Raw genomic sequence first — 20,284 nt, forward strand, 5'->3', positions numbered from 1 at the left:
ATTTGTCTGAGCCAGAATCGAATAATAGTTTTTATATTTGCGTGAGTCCGTGTGATGTAGCTGTACCTCTTGGACAGAACGCTTGTCGGTCTTACCCCCCCCCCCCCACAAACTATTTCCTTATTTATTTGTGAATGGTAAGTAGTGGAAAATACTGTTGACTCCTTGTAGCAAATCAATCAGGAGGCAAAATGCTCCATATTGACCATTTCTAGAAACTAGAAGAAATTGTTCTTGGGGAGAGTTGTGAGAAATGAACTAGCCTGGTCCCAGATAGGTATGTGCTATGATGGCACAAGAGACAGGTAGTGATACCCAGGCTAAGAATCATCAGCAACCTGCAGGAAAGTATACAGACTTTACTAAACTAAAATGAAGGGAAAGATAGGAAAATGTGGTGATGTAGCTTTGTAGTTATGGTCTCATTACAGGGTGATAAATTGATGTCTGTGTGTGTGTACATGCTGTGTGTTAAGTGTTTACTAGAAAATGTGGTGATGTAGCTTTGTAGTTGTGGTCTCATTACAAGGTGATAAATTGTACTGAATATACATAGTTTGGTAAGTAGTTTCACCACCGCCTGTTTACCTTTAATACAATTTCACTAGTAGTGACGCTACAAATAGCACACTTTACTTCACTATAGCAGGCTCTTCTATAGTGCTAATGCGCTCCCTAAAGACCATGTCCATTTACCCAACTTCAGTTTTTCAATATTCTACCAAAGATGGAAGATAAATAAGAGTTTATCCTGCTTTTTTTTTTTTTCAAGGTTCTTGTATGTGTAAGTTGGCGTTACCTCTTTCGCGTGAGCCTGCTTTTCCCACGTGTGCTCACAGGTCCTCCATAATATCTGACATACTCATGCAAAAAGAGAGGAATGCAGCTTAAGCCCCCACCCTCTTCAACATACATATCAACGAATTGGCGAAGGCACTAGAATAGTCTGCAGCACCCGGCCTCACCCTACTAGAATCTGAAGTCAACTGTCTACTGTTTGCTGATGATCTGGTGCTTCTGTCACCAACCAAGGAGGGCCTACAGCAGCACCTAGATATTCTGGGCCCTGACAGTAAATCTCAGTAAGACAAAAATAATGGTGTTCCAAAAAATGTCCATTCGCCAGGACCACAAATACATATTCCATCTAGACACCGTTGCCCTAGAGCACACAAAAAAACTATACATACTAACCAAGAATTCACAAAATGGGATAAACTTCAAATTGAGACTGCATGTAGAATTCTGCAAAAATATCCCCTGTGTACAACGTAAAACACCAAATAATGCATGCAGAGCAGAATTAGGCTGATGCCCGCTAATGATGAAAATCCAGAAATGATCTGTTAAATTCTACAACCATCTAAGAGGAAGCGATTCCCAAACCTTCCATATCAAAGCCATCGCAGAGAGATGAACCTGGAGAAGAGTCCCCTAAGCAAGCTGGTCCTGAGGCTCTGTTCACAAACACAAACAGACCCCACAGAGCAGCAACACAATTAGACACAACCAAATCATGAGAAAACAAAAAGATAATTACTTGACACATTGAAAATAATTTACAAAAAAACAGAGCAAACTAGAATGCTATTTTTCCCTAAACAGAGAGTACACAGTGGCAGAATACCTGACCACTGTGACTGACCCAATATTAAGGAAAGCTTTGACTATGTACAGACTCAGTGAGCATAGACTTGCTATTGAGAAATGCCGCCGTAGGCAGACATGGCTCTCAAGAGAAGACAGGCTATGTGCTCACTGCCCACAAAAATGAGGTGGAAACTGAGCTGTACTTCCTAACCTGCCAAATTATAGACATATTTCCTTCAGATTACACAGACCCACAAAGAATTCAAAAATAAACACAATTTTGATAAACTCCCATATCTACTGGGTGAAATACCGCAGTGTACAATCACAGCAGCAAGATTTGTGACCTGTTGCCACAAGAAAAGGGCAACCAGTGAAGACCAAACAACTGTAAATACAACCCATATTTATGTTTATATATTTTCCCTTTTGTACTTTACCTATTTGCACATCGTTACAACACTGTAAATAGACATAATATGACATTTGAAATGTCTTTATTCTTTTGGAAATTCTGTATGTGTAATGTTTACTGTAAATTTGTATTGTTTATTGCACTTTTGTTTATTATCTACTTCACTTGCTTTGGCAATGTTAACATATGTTTCCCATGACAATAAAGCCCTTAAATTGAATTGATAGCTGGCTCTGGTCTACTTATTGTCCCCTCCCGCTCGCGCCATCCGCCCCGACCATTTTTGTTGTTGTTGCCAGTGACATATGTCGCCCTGGGGGCACCTGCTCCGCGGGGCGAGGGAAATAAGTAGACCAGAAAGAATTACGGAGTGTGGTGTCTCGCTTTCTAGCTACAGTATGTAAATTATTATCAAAGAAGGTATTTTATCAGTTGGAGGAATCAATGTTTTGTTTAATTTATTGACATAAATTATACATGTGTAACAGTCAGTACTAGCTAGACTGATGTATTGGATGTTCTCTCGACTATTTTACGGTTACTAACGCAGAATACTCCTCGCCAATTGGAACGTCATGCATGCATTAAAAGCATAATTGTAAAAATATGTAAGTAAATTGAATCGTCTATAAAACGATTTATTGGTGAGAAGACTAGTAAAGAAAAATACTCGTTCCCATACCGGGAGTCGAACCCGGGCCGCCTGGGTGAAAACCAGGAATCCTAACCGCTAGACCATATGGGAGTATGATTTTGTTTGTTATCAATGGGCTTTTGAATGTACTACGCAATGACAACAACAATGAAGTAATCATGACGGAAAGGTGAGGGAGCTCCGTTACCAACACACACATCAGTAAGGAAATCATGTCTGAGAAATAGTTTGCATAAAAACGGAGAAAAAAACGGACAGTCTAACAGGAAGTGCAAAGAGAGAGAGAGAGAGAGAGAGAGAGAGAGAGAGAGAGAATGTGTGCGTGTGAGACAGACACAGAGAGAGTTATAACTGTTGTCCCTCCTCTATCCTTATATTCAATAAGCCTGTCCTCCCTCTGTTCTATCTGTCCCTCCGTTCTGAGTCGTCATGTTGTCCATAGTGGTGGAACACATCTTTCTCTTGGTCATCGTCACTCTCATTAGCGTTCTACAGAATGGTAAGATAATTAATACACTTCATATACATTATTTAGGTTATTATTTTTTTTTATTTTTTTTACATGTTTGACTACATTTTTAAAATTTGATTTAAACTAGGATGTCCTATTTACACGAATAATATGTGTATAGAAAGGAGGGCAAAAAGACCACTGTGGTGAAGTGCATTGTCATTGTCATTGTCAGCGAGAGAATAATGTAACTTTATGGGTCTTTTCCCCAGACACACATTAAACCTAATCCTGGTATAAAAATCACTTTCAATGCCGATTTTTTAGTCCAGGACTAGGCTTAATCTGCGTTTGGGAAACCGGCCCTATCTCAGGTAAGAGACTATAAATGTAATATATTTTTTGTTTGAACCAGGAAGTCCCATTGAGATAAATAATATCTTTATAAATGGTGACCTGTGGAGGATTTACTCACATTGTAAAGTAGCTTACTATGTGATTTATTACAGATATTAGTAGTGGTGTTCTTTGTTTTTCATACTGTAAAATGTATTTATCATTTAACCTCTCGTTTGATGCTTTGAATTGAATACTATGCCTTACTTTTAAATGACTGTTATATCACTTGATAACCAAGTCTTTTTCTTCACTTCTCTGATCGACGATAAAATACATTTCTGAACTGTTGGTGTTTTATCTGTCGTGTTATTTCCAGCTTTCTTTGCAACAAAGGTAGAGAGGGAGGGTAAAGAGCACAACAACAAAACTGCTTTTGAGAGAGTGTCCTGCGCCAAGTAAGTAACTTACACACACGCACACCCACACACACACACACCATTTTTCCCAGACACACATTAAACCAAATCCTGGAATGAAAATATTGCTTTTAAATGCCAGTAAAACGAAGTGCATGCTCTTCAACCGTTTGCTGCCTGCACCCTCCCGCCCGACTAGCATCTCTGCTCTGGACGGTTCTGACCGAGAATGTGTGGACAACTACAAATACCTAGGTGTCTGGTTAGACTGTAAACTCTCCTTCCAGAGTCACATTAAGCATCTCCAATCCAAAATGAAATCTAGAATCGGCTTCCTATTTCGCAACAAAGCCTCCTTCAATCATGCCGCCTAACATACCCTCGTAAAACTGACCATCCTACCGATCCTCGACTTCGGCGATGTCAATTACAAAATAGCCTCCAACACTCTACTCAGCAAACTGGATGCAGTCTATCACAGTGTCATCCGTTTTATCACCAAAGCCCCATATACTACCCACCACTACGACCTGTATGCTCTCGTTGGATGGCCCTCACTACATATCCGTCGCCAAACCCACTGGCTCCAGGTCATCTATAAGTCTTTGCTAGGTAAAGCCCCTCGTTATCTCAGCTCACTGGTCACCATAGCAACACCCATCTGTAGCATGCTATTATTACTTACCCTCTCGCTCTTTTGCACCCCAGTATCTCTACCTGCACATCATCATCTGCACATCTATCACTCCAGTATTAATTATAAATTGTAATTATTTTCGCCTCTAGTGCCTATTTTTTGTCTACCTCCCTACTCTTCTACATTTGCACACACTGTACATATATTTTTCCTTTCTTGTGTGTTATTGACTCAACGTTTGTTTATGTGTAACTCTGTGTTGTTGTTTTTGGTCACACTGCTTTGCTTTATCTTGGCCAGGTCGCAGTTGTAAATGAGAACTTGTTCTCAACTGGCCTACCTGCTTAAATAAAGGTGTTCTCAACTAGCCTACCTGGTTAAATAAAGGTGTTCTCAACTAGCCTACCTGGTTAAATAAAGGTGTTCTCAACTAGCCTACCTGGTTAAATAAAGGTGTTCTCAACTAGCCTACCTGGTTAAATAAAGATTAAATTAAATAAATAAATATAAAACACACACACATAATGTACAATTATATTCTTTCCCTGTGTATTCAGAATGTCACGTCCTGACCTTAGTTCCTTTTTTATGTCTCTATTTTAGTTTGGTCAGGGCGTGAGTTGGGGTGGGTATTCTACATGTTGTTCTATATTTGTGTATTTCTGTGTTTGGCCTGGTATGGTTCCCAATCAGAGGCAGCTGTTTATCGTTGTCTCTGATTGAGAACCATACTTAGGCAGCCTGTTTTCCCACTATGATTTGTGGGTAGTTGTTTTCTGTCTTTGTATGTAGTTTACCAGACGGAACTGTTTCGGTTGTTCTTTTGTTGTTTACTTTTTTATTTTTAGTGTTCAGTGATATGGATTAAAACGACGAACACTCACCACGCTGCATATTGGTCCGATCATCCCTACTCCTCCTCCTCAGAAGAGGAGGAAAACCGTTACACACAACCCTACTCCTCCTCCTCAGAAGAGGAGGAAAACCGTTACACACAACCCTACTCCTCCTCCTCAGAAGAGGAGGAAAACCGTTACACACAACCCAAACAAGGATGTACCATTTTAACAGTGTTTAATAATAAATAAATAAAAATAATATGCCATTTAGCAGACGCTTTTGTCCAAAGCGACTTACAGTCATGTGTGCATACATTCTACGTATGGGTGGTCCCGGGAACCGAACCCACTACCCTGGCGTTACAAGCGCCATGCTCTACCAACTGAGCTACAGAAGTTTAACTGCTGGTTATCATTTCTCTAATGCTTATTTCATTTACATAAATGCTACTATCCCCGTGTATCAAGCCATAACCTAATAATAGCCATGCTGTAACCCACACAAGACTGTGTGTGTTTCTGTACACATTAGTTGCGTTGCCAATGGGAGAAGGGTTTTGCATATCCCATGTCTCCTCTCTCTCTTCCATCTGGTCACCTTTTACATGTGATTTCCATCTCTCTTAACATTACTAACCATCACATGGAGTTTCCTCAAACTCCAACCAGGTTATAGCACCCTATTTTATATTTATAGTGCGTAACTGTTGACCAGGGCCCATACAGTAGTGTGATATATAGGGAATAGGGTGTAGGGAATAGGGTGTAGACTCTGCTTACTGTGTGGATCTGCCCTGGGTCTGTAGGGGAGATTAGACTGCTTACTGTGTGGAACTGCCCTGGGTCTTTAGGGGAGGTTAGACTGCTTACTGTGTGGAACTGCCCTGGGGTCTTTAGGGGAGGTTAGACTGCTTACTGTGTGGAACTGCCCTGGGGTCTGTAGGGGAGGTTAGACTGCTTACTGTGTGGAACTGCCCTGGGGTCTTTAGGGGAGGTTAGACTGCTTACTGTGTGGAACTGCCCTGGGGTCTGTAGGGGAGGTTAGACTGCTTACTGTGTGGAACTGCCCTGGGTCTGTAGGGGAGGTTAGACTGCTTACTGTGTGGAACTGCCCTGGGTCTGTAGGGGAGGTTAGACTGCTTACTGTGTGGAACTGCCTACTGTGTGGAACTGCCCTGGGGTCTGTAGGGGAGGTTAGACTGCTTACTGTGTGGAACTGGCCTGGGTCTGTAGGGGAGGTTAGACTGCTTACTGTGTGGAACTGCCTACTGTGTGGAACTGCCCTGGGGTCTTTAGGGGAGGTTAGACTGCTTACTGTGTGGAACTGCCTACTATGTGGAACTGCCCTGGGGTCTTTAGGGGAGGTTAGACTGCTTACTGTGTGGAACTGCCTACTGTGTGGAACTGCCCTGGGGTCTTTAGGGGAGGTTAGACTGCTTACTGTGTGGAACTGCCCTGGGTCTGTAGGGGAGGTTAGACTGCTTACTGTGTGGAACTGCCTACTGTGTGGAACTGCCCTGGGGTCTTTAGGGGAGGTTAGACTGCTTACTGTGTGGAACTGCCTACTATGTGGAACTGCCCTGGGGTCTTTAGGGGAGTTAGTTAGAACTGTCTTACTGTGTGGAACTGCCTACTGTGTGGAACTGCCCTGGGGTCTTTAGGGGAGGTTAGACTGCTTACTGTGTGGAACTGCCTACTGTGTGGAACTGCCCTGGGGTCTTTAGGGGAGGTTAGACTGCTTACTGTGTGGAACTGCCTACTATGTGGAACTGCCCTGGGGTCTTTAGGGGAGGTTAGACTGCTTACTGTGTGGAACTGCCTACTATGTGGAACTGCCCTGGGGTCTTTAGGGGAGGTTAGACTCTGCTTACTGTGTGGAACTGCCCTGGGTCTTTAGGGGAGGTTAGACTGCTTACTGTGTGGCACTGCCTTGGGGTCTTTAGGGGAGGTTAGACTCTGCTTACTGTGTGGCACTGCCCTGGGTCTGTAGGGGAGGTTAGACTCTGCTTACTGTGTGGAACTGCCCTGGGTCTTTAGGGGAGGTTAGACTGCTTACTGTGTGGAACTGCCCTGGGGTCTTTAGGGGAGGTTAGACTGCTTACTGTGTGGAACTGCCCTGGGGTCTGTAGGGGAGATTAGACTGCTTACTGTGTGGAACTGCCTACTGTGTGGAACTGCCCTGGGGTCTGTAGGGGAGATTAGACTGCTTACTGTGTGGAACTGCCTACTGTGTGGAACTGCCCTGGGGTCTGTAGGGGAGGTTAGACTGCTTACTGTGTGGAACTGCTCTGGTTCTTTAGGGGAGGTTAGACTGCTTACTGTGTGGAACTGCCTTGGGGTCTTTAGGGGAGGTTAGACTCTGCCTACTGTGTGGAACTGCCCTGGGTCTTTAGGGGAGGTTAGACTCTGCTTACTGTGTGGAACTGCCTTGGGGTCTTTAGGGGAGGTTAGACTGCTTACTGTGTGGAACTGCTTTGGGGTCTTTAGGGGAGGTTAGACTCTGCTTACTGTGTGGAACTGCCCTGGGGTCTTTAGGGGAGGTTAGACTCTGCTTACTGTGTGGAACTGCCCTGGGGTCTTTATGGGAGGTTAGACTCTGCTTACTGTGTGGAACTGCCCTGGGGTCTTTAGGGGAGGTTAGACTCTGCTTACTGTGTGGAACTGCCTTGGGGTCTGTAGGGGAGGTTAGACTCTGCTTACTGTGTGGAACTGCCCTGGGTCTGTAGGGGAGGTTAGACTGCTTACTGTGTGGAACTGCCTTGGGGTCTGTAGGGAGGTTAGACTCTGCTTACTGTGTGGAACTGCCCTGGGGTCTGTAGGGGAGGTTAGACTCTGCTTACTGTGTGGAACTGCCCTGGGGTCTGTAGGGGAGGTTAGACTGCTTACTGTGTGGAACTGCCCTGGGGTCTTTAGGGGAGGTTAGACTGCTTACTGTGTGGAACTGCCTTGGGGTCTGTAGGGGAGGTTAGACTCTGCTTACTGTGTGGAACTGCCCTGGGTCTGTAGGGGAGGTTAGACTGCTTACTGTGTGGAACTGCCTTGGGGTCTGTAGGGGAGGTTAGACTCTGCTTACTGTGTGGAACTGCCCTGGGGTCTGTAGGGGAGGTTAGACTCTGCTTACTGTGTGGAACTGCCCTGGGGTCTGTAGGGGAGGTTAGACTGCTTACTGTGTGGAACTGCCCTGGGGTCTTTAGGGGAGGTTAGACTGCTTACTGTGTGGAACTGCCTTGGGGTCTGTAGGGGAGGTTAGACTCTGCTTACTGTGTGGAACTGCCCTGGGTCTGTAGGGGAGGTTAGACTGCTTACTGTGTGGAACTGCCTTGGGGTCTGTAGGGGAGGTTAGACTCTGCTTACTGTGTGGAACTGCCCTGGGTCTGTAGGGGAGGTTAGACTGCTTACTGTGTGGAACTGCCTTGGGGTCTGTAGGGGAGGTTAGACTCTGCTTACTGTGTGGAACTGCCCTGGGGTCTGTAGGGAGGTTAGACTGCTTACTGTGTGGAACTGCCCTGGGGTCTTTAGGGGAGGTTAGACTGCTTACTGTGTGGAACTGCCTTGGGGTCTGTAGGGGAGGTTAGACTCTGCTTACTGTGTGGAACTGCCCTGGGTCTGTAGGGGAGGTTAGACTGCTTACTGTGTGGAACTGCCTTGGGGTCTGTAGGGGAGGTTAGACTCTGCTTACTGTGTGGAACTGCTCTGAGGTCTGTAGGGGAGGTTAGACTCTGCTTACTGTGTGGAACTGCCCTGGGGTCTGTAGGGGAGGTTAGACTCTGCTTACTGTGTGGAACTGCCCTGGGGTCTGTAGGGGAGGTTAGACTCTGCTTACTGTGTGGAACTGCCCTTGGTCTGTAGGGGAGGTTAGACTGCTTACTGTGTGGAACTGCCCTGGGGTCTGTAGGGGAGGTTAGACTCTGCTTACTATGTGGAACTGCCCTGGGGTCTGTAGGGGAGGTTAGACTCTGCTTACTGTGTGGAACTGCCCTGGGGTCTGTAGGGGAGGTTAGACTCTGCTTACTGTGTGGAACTGCCCTGGGTCTGTAGGGGAGGTTAGACTGCTTACTGTGTGGAACTGCCTTGGGGTCTGTAGGGGAGGTTAGACTCTGCTTACTGTGTGGAACTGCCCTGGGTCTGTAGGGGAGGTTAGACTGCTTACTGTGTGGAACTGCCTTGGGGTCTGTAGGGGAGGTTAGACTCTGCTTACTGTGTGGAACTGCCCTGGGGTCTGTAGGGGAGGTTAGACTGCTTACTGTGTGGAACTGCCCTGGGGTCTTTAGGGGAGGTTAGACTGCTTACTGTGTGGAACTGCCTTGGGGTCTGTAGGGGAGGTTAGACTCTGCTTACTGTGTGGAACTGCCCTGGGTCTGTAGGGGAGGTTAGACTGCTTACTGTGTGGAACTGCCTTGGGGTCTGTAGGGGAGGTTAGACTCTGCTTACTGTGTGGAACTGCTCTGAGGTCTGTAGGGGAGGTTAGACTCTGCTTACTGTGTGGAACTGCCCTGGGGTCTGTAGGGGAGGTTAGACTCTGCTTACTGTGTGGAACTGCCCTGGGGTCTGTAGGGGAGGTTAGACTCTGCTTACTGTGTGGAACTGCCCTTGGTCTGTAGGGGAGGTTAGACTGCTTACTGTGTGGAACTGCCCTGGGGTCTGTAGGGGAGGTTAGACTCTGCTTACTATGTGGAACTGCCCTGGGGTCTGTAGGGGAGGTTAGACTCTGCTTACTGTGTGGAACTGCCCTGGGGTCTGTAGGGGAGGTTAGACTCTGCTTACTGTGTGGAACTGCCCTGGGGTCTGTAGGGGAGGTTAGACTCTGCTTACTGTGTGGAACTGCCCTGGGGTCTGTAGGGGAGGTTAGACTCTGCTTACTGTGTGGAACTGCCCTGGGGTCTGTAGGGGAGGTTAGACTCTGCTTACTGTGTGGAACTGCCCTGGGTCTTTAGGGGAGGTTAGACTGCTTACTGTGTGGAACTGCCCTGGGGTCTGTAGGGGAGGTTTGACTGCTTACTGTGTGGAACTGCCCTGGGGTCTTTAGGGGAGGTTAGACTGCTTACTGTGTGGAACTGCCTTGGGGTCTTTAGGGGAGGTTTGACTGCTTACTGTGTGGAACTGCCCTGGGTCTGTAGGGGAGGTTAGACTGCTTACTGTGTGGAACTGCCCTGGGGTCTGTAGGGGAGGTTAGACTGCTTACTGTGTGGAACTGCCCTGGGTCTTTAGGGGAGGTTAGACTGCTTACTGTGTGGAACTGCCCTGGGTCTTTAGGGGAGGTTAGACTGCTTACTGTGTGGAACTGCCCTGGGGTCTTTAGGGGAGGTTAGACTGCTTACTGTGTGGAACTGCCCTGGGGTCTGTAGGGGAGGTTAGACTCTGCTTACTGTGTGGAACTGCCCTGGGGTCTGTAGGGGAGGTTAGACTGCTTACTGTGTGGAACTGCCCTGGGGTCTGTAGGGGAGGTTAGACTCTGCTTACTGTGTGGAACTGCCCTGGGGTCTGTAGGGGAGGTTAGACTGCTTACTGTGTGGAACTGCCCTGGGGTCTGTATGGGAGGTTAGACTGCTTACTGTGTGGAACTGCCCTGGGTCTGTAGGGGAGGTTAGACTCTAATGGGTTCCTGTACAGATGTTAAACCTAGTCCTGGACACTCAATGGAAACAGCCTCATTGTAATCTCAGACCAGGAAATCGGCCCACAGGGTGCATCTCAATAGTATGAAGTGTCTTCCTCTCCTTGTCTCCTTTCCTTCAAATATTCTGGTCAAAAAAAGGAATAACGTAGATAAAGACATGAAGGAACAGAGGATCAGGACTGTTGTTTCATTGGAGGACCATTGTTGTTGCGATGAGGTACTTCCTGTATTACAAAATGAAGCAGTGGACCCACACCCTTTCTCTGCTCCTCACCTTGTTGCATTGTCCAGAAATAACCTGCCTGTAAGCATTTCATTGGACGATGTCTATCATGCATATCTCGTACATATGACTAATGCAACTTCTCTGTAGAGAAGACTAAGTTAAGATGGTTAGGCTGACATTGCGTGTGAAGAAACACACACACACACACGCACACACACACACACACACACACACACACACACACACACACACACACACACACACACACACACACACACACACACACACACACACACACACACACACACAAAGTGAAACATTTCACAATAAAAAACAGTTCAGGAAGTTGCTGTGTGGCTGCGCTGTCACACAGGAACCATATTTTTGTATTTTCAGGAAGAGGTGGTGTTTTTATTGCAATAGCCATTTCCGATTGAGCCGACATATGTAGTCTCCGCTAAAGCAAGAACATTGCCTTTACATGTCAATCGCGCTGTAATGCTGAGTTTCCACTGTATGGATTAGAAGCCGAACACCTCATACGAGTCGAGTCTCAGTGTGTGTTTGTATTCACTGTAATTTCAGCATCAAACTGTCTAAGCCTAAGGGCTCTATTTCAATCAGATCTGCATTAGCCAACATCCACATAGCGGTGGAACTTAGGTAGAGCTGTCGAAGCCACAAGTGGCTTCCGTGTGGACTCGGTTGGGTAGATTGGGGTATTTGCAACACCAGCATTCACACACACCGCACACACACGCACACGCACACCGCACGGGCACGCACACCGCACGGGCACGCACACCGCACGGGCACGCACACCGCACGGGCACGCACACCGCACGGGCACGCACACCGCACGGGCACGCACACATTTGGGGGTGGGGTTGTCTGGGGGAAGTGAGGGATGTAATCATGTATTTATTTGTTAATAACATGTCAGAATGTTGGGTTGACTCCTGTCTTAAATATAACTATTATCTGGTTAAGAGCCTCTGCTAAAGGACTAAAATGTAAATTATACCTAAAGCGGGCATTGCCATTGGCTATGCTGAGTCACATCAACAGAAATCCCATGTAAACTGTAATCTACACCTCCATTAAGATGCTAGAAATCATTATTTAATTGAATGATTTTTCAGTTGGAGCGTAATTATTTCTGTATAGCCTACACTTTCTCGCTCTGAACTTCTAACACGAGTCGGGCAAGTGTGGAATTTTACTTTTTAACCTTTAAATAACTTGTCAATTCAGTTAAGAACAAATTCTTATTTACAATGATGGCCTACCCCGGCCAACGCTCAGCCAATTGTGCCCCGCTCTATGGGACTCCCAATCATGGCCGGATAGTGATACAGCCTGGATTTGAACCAGGGACTGTAGTGACACCTCCAACATCGCCAAAACACACTGCTATGCATGTGTCTCCTAGCGCCGGTTAACCCTTGATCTGATTGAATCTAGGCCTAACTGGGGTTTTCATCATGTGTTTCTCTTGTCTGTCTCCACAGTCGTAACTGTATGGATTCCTACCCTACCTTCCTAGCAGTGATGTGGTGTGCTGGGCTCTGCCTTAACCAAGGTAAATCATCACACAGATACTGTAACATTCCCCAGTCTCTCTTTTCATCGAGCTAACACTGTCTGTGATCTTGGTGTGTTCAGCTCCTGCTGCCTTCGCAGGGATCATCTACCTGGTGGCCAGGCAGAAGTACTTTGTCGGGTACATGGGTCAGACATCTCAGAGGTGAGAGTGTGTGTGTGTGTGTGTGTAAAGTATGTATTTGTAACTGACTGCTGTTTTGTATGTGTGTGTGACTAATCAACTGTGTTTCTGTCTGACAGCACTCCAGGGTTCCTGTTTGGGAAACGCGTCCTGGCCTTCCTCATCTTGATGTGCATTGTGGGTATCTTCAACTTCCTGCTGGTGCGTTACTTCGGCAACGACTATAAAGACACCATGGAAACGATCACCAACGCAGCCTCTGCTCTACTCCTCATTCCCTGAACTACAGCAGTTACTATAAAGTCTGTTTTGTGTCTGTGTTGAGGTACTACGGAAAGTGACTATAAAGTCTGTTTTGTGTCTGTGTTGAGGTACTACGGAAAGTGACTATAAAGTCTGTTTTGTGTCTGTGTTGAGGTACTACGGAAAGTGACTATAAAGTCTGTTTTGTGTCTGTGTGTATTTGCACAGTGCAAGGGTAGCAAGTGTGGTGATGTGATGGGTGATTCAATGTGGTGCAATTATCCACTTCTGTGCTCAATCATTTCATGTTTTATATTCTTTATTTTTAAAATATTTTTGTCTGGGAAATAAAAACACAACAGCTACATAGTATTGAATTCTATTGAAAATGTATAAAATATGTTGATATGCCACAGCTATCCCTCTAAATGACATTTGAACAGTTTCTAAAGTCCGTCCAAGGTGACCCTTCATCTGAAGAGCATACAACATCTCAACATCTACATTCAAATGTTCTAGAAATCACGTCGCCTGATGTTCTAGAAATCACGTCGCCTGATGTTCTAGAAATCACGTCGCCTGATGTTCTAGAAATCACGTCGCCTGATGTTCTAGAAATCACATCGCCTGATGTTCTAGAAATCACGTCGCCTGATGTTCTAGAAATCACGTCGCCTGGTGTTCTAGAAATCACGTCGCCTGGTGTTCTAGAAATCACGTCGCCTGATGTGATGGGCAAATGGGCAACATTTGCCCATTATTCTTTTTAAAATTCACTGCTCAACTGAGGGATATTACAGAGAATTGTGTGTTGGGTAGAGAGATGAGGTAGTCATTCAAAAGTCATGTTAAACACCATCATTGTACACAGTGAATCCATGTAAACTTATTATGTGGATTGTTTACTTCTGAACTTATTTAGGACTTGCCATAAGAGGTTGAATACTTAAAACTATTTTTTTTAATTAATGTTTTTTTTTTTATTGTCTAAAAACATCCTTCCACTTTGTCATTATGGGGTATTGTGTGTAGGTCAGTAACAAATACTCAATTTAATCCATTTTAAATTCAGGCTGTAACACAACAAAATATAGAAAAAGTCAAGGGGTGTGAATACTTCCTGAAGGCCCTGTTCTTTCAATACTTTCTTGCCGACTGGCTCACTCCATCTTCCCAGTGACATAACAGTGCAGCCGAGGGTTAAATTCTCAACCCAAAGCAGCAGCATTGAACTGACCATCCATGTCTTACACTAAACGAGATGATCCAGTCTACAGATAAACAGCTCCTCCCAGTGGTGGAATCCTGCATAAGCAGGCAGAAGGTATCCCAGCTTCTCACTTCAACTGACAGGTGTCGCTGTCCACTGAAACATGGGCCTTGGAAGAGGCGAAGCGAGAGGATTTTACCGCCCTAAATATGTCCGTGTGAGATAAGACCCTTTTTGTATGGAGGTCTATGAGTGTAGAAATACATGGGGCTAATTTGATTTCAATAGAAGTTTGTAATTTTTAGACTGTTTCAAATGTACTGATATAAGTGGATGCAGGTGGCATTCCGACAGCTTTGCGAAAAATGACTTGGTTGTGCCTGTTGTTCACACACATATCTGCCCTCTCATTGGCTAGTATGGTCCCACCTGACCTCAGTTGCATTCAAGCATTGAGGACATGCATTTCCATTGTTAAGGAGTGGTCACTCGGCTACCTTGTCAATATAATAGATCATATTTGGCCCATGTCCAGTCTTCTTGCCCATCAAATAGTAATTATTGATTCTTGCTGAGGTCTCATCTTCCATGGTAGGAGATCTACAGGGAAGAAATCACAAAGTAAATAAACATGTGTTGGTTTTACTTCCTCCCAGAGTGGACACCCTAGCTATGGCCCATCTCCTTCCTCCCTCCCAGAGTGGACACCCCAGCTATGGCCCACCTCCTTCCTTACAGAGTGGACACCCTAACTATGGCCCAATCACCTCCTTCCTCCCAGAGTGGACACCCTAGCTATGGCCCAATCATCTCCTTCCTCCCAGAGTGGACACCCTAGCTATGACCCAATCACCTCCTTCCTCCCAGAGTGGTCACCCTAGCTATGGCCCAATCACCTCCTTCCTCCCAGAGTGGTCACCCTAGCTATGGCCCAATCACCTCCTTCCTCCCAGAGTGGACACCCTAGCTATGGCCCAATCATCTCCTTCCTCCCAGAGTGGACACCCTAGCTATGGCCCAATCATCTCCTTCCTCCCAGAGTGGACACCCTAGCTATGGCCCAATCATCTCCTTCCTCCCAGAGTGGACACCCTAGCTATGGCCCAATCATCTCCTTCCTCCCAGAGTGGACACCCTAGCTATGGCCCAATCATCTCCTTCCTCCCAGAGTGGACACCCTAGCTAGGGCCCAATCATCTCCTTCCTCCCAGAGTGGACACCCTAGCTATGGCCCAATCATCTCCTTCCTCCCAGAGTGGACACCCTAGCTATGGCCCAATCATCTCCTTCCTCCCAGAGTGGACACCCTAGCTATGGCCCAATCATCTCCTTCCTCCCAGAGTGGACACCCTAGCTATGGCCCAATCATCTCCTTCCTCCCAGAGTGGACACCCTAGCTATGGCCCAATCATCTCCTTCCTCCCAGAGTGGACACCCCAGCTATGGCCCAACCACCTCCTTCCTCCCAGAGTGGACACCCTAGCTATGGCCCAATCATCTCCTTCCTCCCAGAATGGACACCCTAGCTATGGCCCAATCATCTCCTTCCTCCCAGAATGGACACCCTAGCTATTGCCCAATCATCTCCTTCCTCCCAGAGTGGACACCCTAGCTATGACCCAATCACCTCCTTCCTCCCAGAGTGGTCACCCTAGCTATGGCCCAATCACCTCCTTCCTCCCAGAGTGGACACCCTAGCTATGGCCCAATCATCTCCTTCCTCCCAGAGTGGACACCCTAGCTATGGCCCAATCATCTCCTTCCTCCCAGAGTGGACACCCTAGCTATGGCCCAATCATCTCCTTCCTCCCAGAGTGGACACCCTAGCTATGGCCCAATCATCTCCTTCCTCCCAGAGTGGACACCCTAGCTATGGCCCAATCATCTCCTTCCTCCCAGAGTGGACACCCTAGCTAGGGCCCAATCATCTCCTTCCTCCCAGAGTGGACACCCTAGCTATGGCCCAATCATCTCCTTCCTCCCAGAGTGGACACCCCAGCTATGGCCCAATCATCTCCTTCCTCCCAGAGTGGACACCCTAGCTATGGCCCAATCATCTCCTTCCTCCCAGAGTGGACACCCTAGCTATGGCCCAATCATCTCCTTCCTCCCAGAGTGGACACCCTAGCTATGGCCCAATCATCTCCTTCCTCCCAGAGTGGACACCCTAGCTATTGCCCAATCACCTCCTTCCTCCCAGAGTGGATCTATTCCCTTCACTGATTTGAAAGAAAATGACCAGTATAAAATAAATATTGCGGAGCAATGGGCTGGTGGAAGTGTCCACCATATCTCAATGCTTTTAGATTGGTGGGAAGATGTGAACAAGTGCACACTTCAGGAGGACAGAGATATTATTGTGACGCACCCTTTGATGGCCACAAGTAAGACTCAGAGAAACACAGATTATTCAGCAGTAAACTGTCCGCAGTAGAGAATATACATCAATAAGCTAAGAGGAACGTTCCAGATACATTCATAAATAAATAGTCCTTATTCATTTATTGTATTTGACCTTGAAATGGCGTTTACTGAACCCGAGCCAGTGTGGGAAGTCGAAGAGGGCATCCGAGTAATATTTCAGGGTGAAGCAGGTATCCTTCCACACGGGTGTGACCTTCTCTCTGTTGCCTAGGAGACAGAAACTCTCCCCTGCCCAGCCACGCAACGCATCACACAGGTCAATCTGAAAACAAAAAAAGCAGAGGGGAAAATGCATTTCAACTTTACATAAAGTTATAATAGATATGAATATGCCATTTTCAATGTCAACATCTTGAGAGGTGGCTGCGTAAAGAAAAGAAGCTTGTTATCTAAGAATCACTATTTAAATGTTATTTTTATAACAAAAAAAATGACAAACTCACGTCGACCCTGTAGCTCTCCCCAGCCACAGAGGAGATAGTCCTGTCCAGGCCTCTCTCAATCTCCCACTTGATCAGAGGGTTACGGCCATCAATGGACACCACATACTGCTGGAGCACTGGGGGGGAGGGAGAAAAGGAGAGAGAGTCAGAGAGAAAGAGCATCAGAAAGAGCCAGTCAGTCCTGTGAAGGCCACTGTGTTAAGTTAGGCTGTGAGTCACACTTAAAAAAGGTCACTCTGCACCGCCTGCAACCGGTCAAAAACCACAGTTACGTCCCAAATAGCACCATATTCCCTTTATAGTACAATATATTGGCCATAGCCCTGGCCAACAGTAGTGTACTATATAGGGAATAAGGTACAATTTGGGAAGCAGGGAGTGACTCATTATAACCTCCATATGGAAGGGCCAGCCCAGGTTAAAAATACATAAATAACGTTGTTGTTTCACTGCATGGTTAAGATGTACTGCTGATATCCACCAACACACATATACTGTATCGGGCTAACATTTACTCCTGTACCTATGCAATCTGGTATTTGATGCAGTAAAGAGTAACGTTATGAAAAGTCATTTATGAAAACCATGGACGACAGCGCAGAGCACTCCGTGCCTGCTGCAGCCTACAGGACCATTATAGATAGAACAGTGAAACGTTGTACCTCTTCTGTTTTTGGGAGCTTTCTTATCTGTCGATGGTTTACTTTCACATGCAGACACCAGTATATATATCTTTTTTGAGGTTAGGTTCTTCCTGAAGCGAGTGTAATCTCCCAAATTGCGCACTGTGATTTTCCTGAAAGAAAATAAATTGTTGGATACATTTTCGATTACTAGTTAAGAAGTTGATGATGCTCAGCTGAATTAATTATATTTTCAAGGCTGACTAATGTATCAAACTTTTAAAATGAACATATTCCTTACTTTCCCTGCGAGTGTTGGAAGACTACTTTTCCTCCTCTGGATAACTCGAAGTCATCGATGAACACGCAGCAGTTTTCAGGATCGCTTTTCACGAATCGGTAGCCAGCTTCTACGGTGAAACCGGGCGGAGGGTTCCGCAAGAATTCCTCAACTTCTATAACTTCCATCGTACAACGGGAGACGTCTGTGATCGTCATGTCTTTGGAGTTATGTGGAGTTTTCTGTCTCGAGCAATATCTGTTTTTCTGCTGCGATTCCAGATCACGTGATGAGGAAATAAAGGTCTTGTAACCCCAGATGGGCGTTCCGGATCATTTCAGTGAGCCGGTTCATTTGGCTCAAGCTCACCAAAAAGAGCAGGCTCTTTTGACTCCCAAACGGCTCTTTAAAAAAAATATGTTTTGTATTTTTTCAAGTCATAAAGTTTGCGATAGTTTTGACTATGATTGGTGTTAAAATAATTCTAATTAAATGATTAAATGAAATCATACTCTACCCTAACCACAATGTATTTTGAAATGCATTGGTTTGTTATGTAAAATAATGCTATTAAACATTTGCATTTAAAGTATAACATTTAATGTATATAAACAAAGTGCATATCAATCTAACAATTCAAAACAAATACAATCTGAACAACATGATAATAGAATATTGCACCTTATCAAAGAAAAATAATTAACGTGCAAAACTGCAGCATCCCACTTAAAACATTAAACTGGTCCCTCATTTCTCTCTCTTCTTGATTGCCATGTTATAACCAGCAGCACACAGAAATGCTGACTATATTTTGCTTTTTTGAGAGATTTGCATTCAGAAATGCAAGCTGCCTCACTTTCGGCTGATGCGGTTTCTTCTCTCAGTAATTATTTGTCCCGTTTTCGAGAAGACCCTCTCAGAGCCGTTTGGGAGCCAAAAGAGCCGGCTCTTTTTGGTGAGCCGAACAAACCTGCTCACTGACAAGAGCCGGAACGCCCATCACTGGTTTGTTCATCTGCCACTTGGCAGTCTCCCCGTCATGACTTTAGTAAGCCGTGGGGAGACAGAGGCCTTGTTCTTCCACCAGCCCAGAGAATCTGCAGATCATAGAGTTGCACCTCCAAATAGGATCGGACCTCCATTATGGCATCTGCTGAGGGATTCCTTTGTGCTGCATCCCCAGTTGCTCTCTCATCAAACAGCATCCAAACAGGAGATGTTTGTGGCACTACTGCTGGTGCTTCTGCTCCATCTGATCCCTCTTCTTCATGTTGCCCTGGTGCCCGAGACATCTGACTGCTGGGGCTGTCCCTCCCTGCTGCTGAGGTTATTCTTTGAAGAGCCTCATCATTCGCTCTGGCATCACTGAAGGCTAACTTCTTAGTCAAGTGCAGTTTCTGAACAGCACGTGATTATATTCCATTCTGTGGAACTTTCTGTCCGTTGATGAGCACAGGGTGTCCATCAACTCTGTCACATGTCCTGTGGTTACATTTGCTTCTTTCTGGCGGCTGGCTGTGATTGGCTGCAGACCCTTACACAGGAGTATCATTTTTGAGGCTGTCACATTGCTGAAAAGAGAGAACAGTAACTTATTAGTTCAGGTTCATGTTTTATCTATTGATACTACATTCTCATCACTGCTCATATACATATATAATACTGGATTAAATAATGATGTAGTAATAACTGCTTACTGTACATCTCTCCACTGATCTCCACAGTGACCTGCTCAAAGGGTTCCAGGACTCTGCACACCTCCTCCACCACCTCCCATTCCTCTTGGGTCAGAGCATCAACAGGTGCATTGACAACGGCCAGGGTAGAGATGATGGCATCATTTGACTCAAGAAACCGCTTCAACATATAAAATGTTGAATTCCACCTCGTAGTGCAGTCTTGTTTAGGCCTCAGCTCAGGCATCCCCATCTGGCGTTGTGTAGACTTGAGTTTTTTCAGCACCTACTGTGCTCCTGTGGAAGTATTCCACAGCTGCTTCCACTTTGTCCACAGTGGGCTTCATCACCGTTTTATTTCTCTATTTGGTTAGGTCAGGGTGTGATGTGGGGTGGGCCTCTATCCGCGGTGGCGGCTCTGGTGCAGAACGTAGACCCCGTTCCACCTCTGGCGCACCCCACTTTGGTGGCGCC

General features: G+C 45.9%; 2 protein-coding genes across 2 annotated transcripts; one reads left to right on the forward strand and one right to left on the reverse strand.

Moving 5' to 3' along the window:
• The first annotated feature begins 2,346 nt into the window (after positions 1 to 2,346).
• On the forward strand, positions 2,347 to 13,519 carry LOC124007163 (arachidonate 5-lipoxygenase-activating protein-like). The gene is made up of 5 exons (XM_046317514.1): positions 2,347 to 3,159; positions 3,827 to 3,905; positions 12,697 to 12,767; positions 12,851 to 12,932; positions 13,031 to 13,519. Exons 1-5 carry the CDS (start codon positions 3,090 to 3,092, stop codon positions 13,191 to 13,193), a joined length of 465 nt encoding a protein of 154 aa, XP_046173470.1. The 5' UTR covers positions 2,347 to 3,089; the 3' UTR covers positions 13,194 to 13,519.
• On the reverse strand, positions 13,456 to 18,430 carry LOC124007162 (mesenteric estrogen-dependent adipogenesis protein-like). Its single transcript, XM_046317513.1, has 5 exons — positions 18,156 to 18,430; positions 17,894 to 18,027; positions 17,232 to 17,347; positions 16,880 to 17,050; positions 13,456 to 14,964 (listed from the first exon to the last, which is right to left on the reverse strand). The coding sequence occupies exons 1-5, from the start codon at positions 18,350 to 18,352 to the stop codon at positions 14,944 to 14,946; spliced, it is 639 nt and encodes a 212-aa protein (XP_046173469.1). The 5' UTR covers positions 18,353 to 18,430; the 3' UTR covers positions 13,456 to 14,943.
• Positions 18,431 to 20,284: the final 1,854 nt, after the last annotated feature.

Source organism: Oncorhynchus gorbuscha, linkage group LG20, assembly GCF_021184085.1.
Source record: "Oncorhynchus gorbuscha isolate QuinsamMale2020 ecotype Even-year linkage group LG20, OgorEven_v1.0, whole genome shotgun sequence".
Classification (NCBI taxonomy): Eukaryota; Metazoa; Chordata; class Actinopteri; order Salmoniformes; family Salmonidae; genus Oncorhynchus; species Oncorhynchus gorbuscha.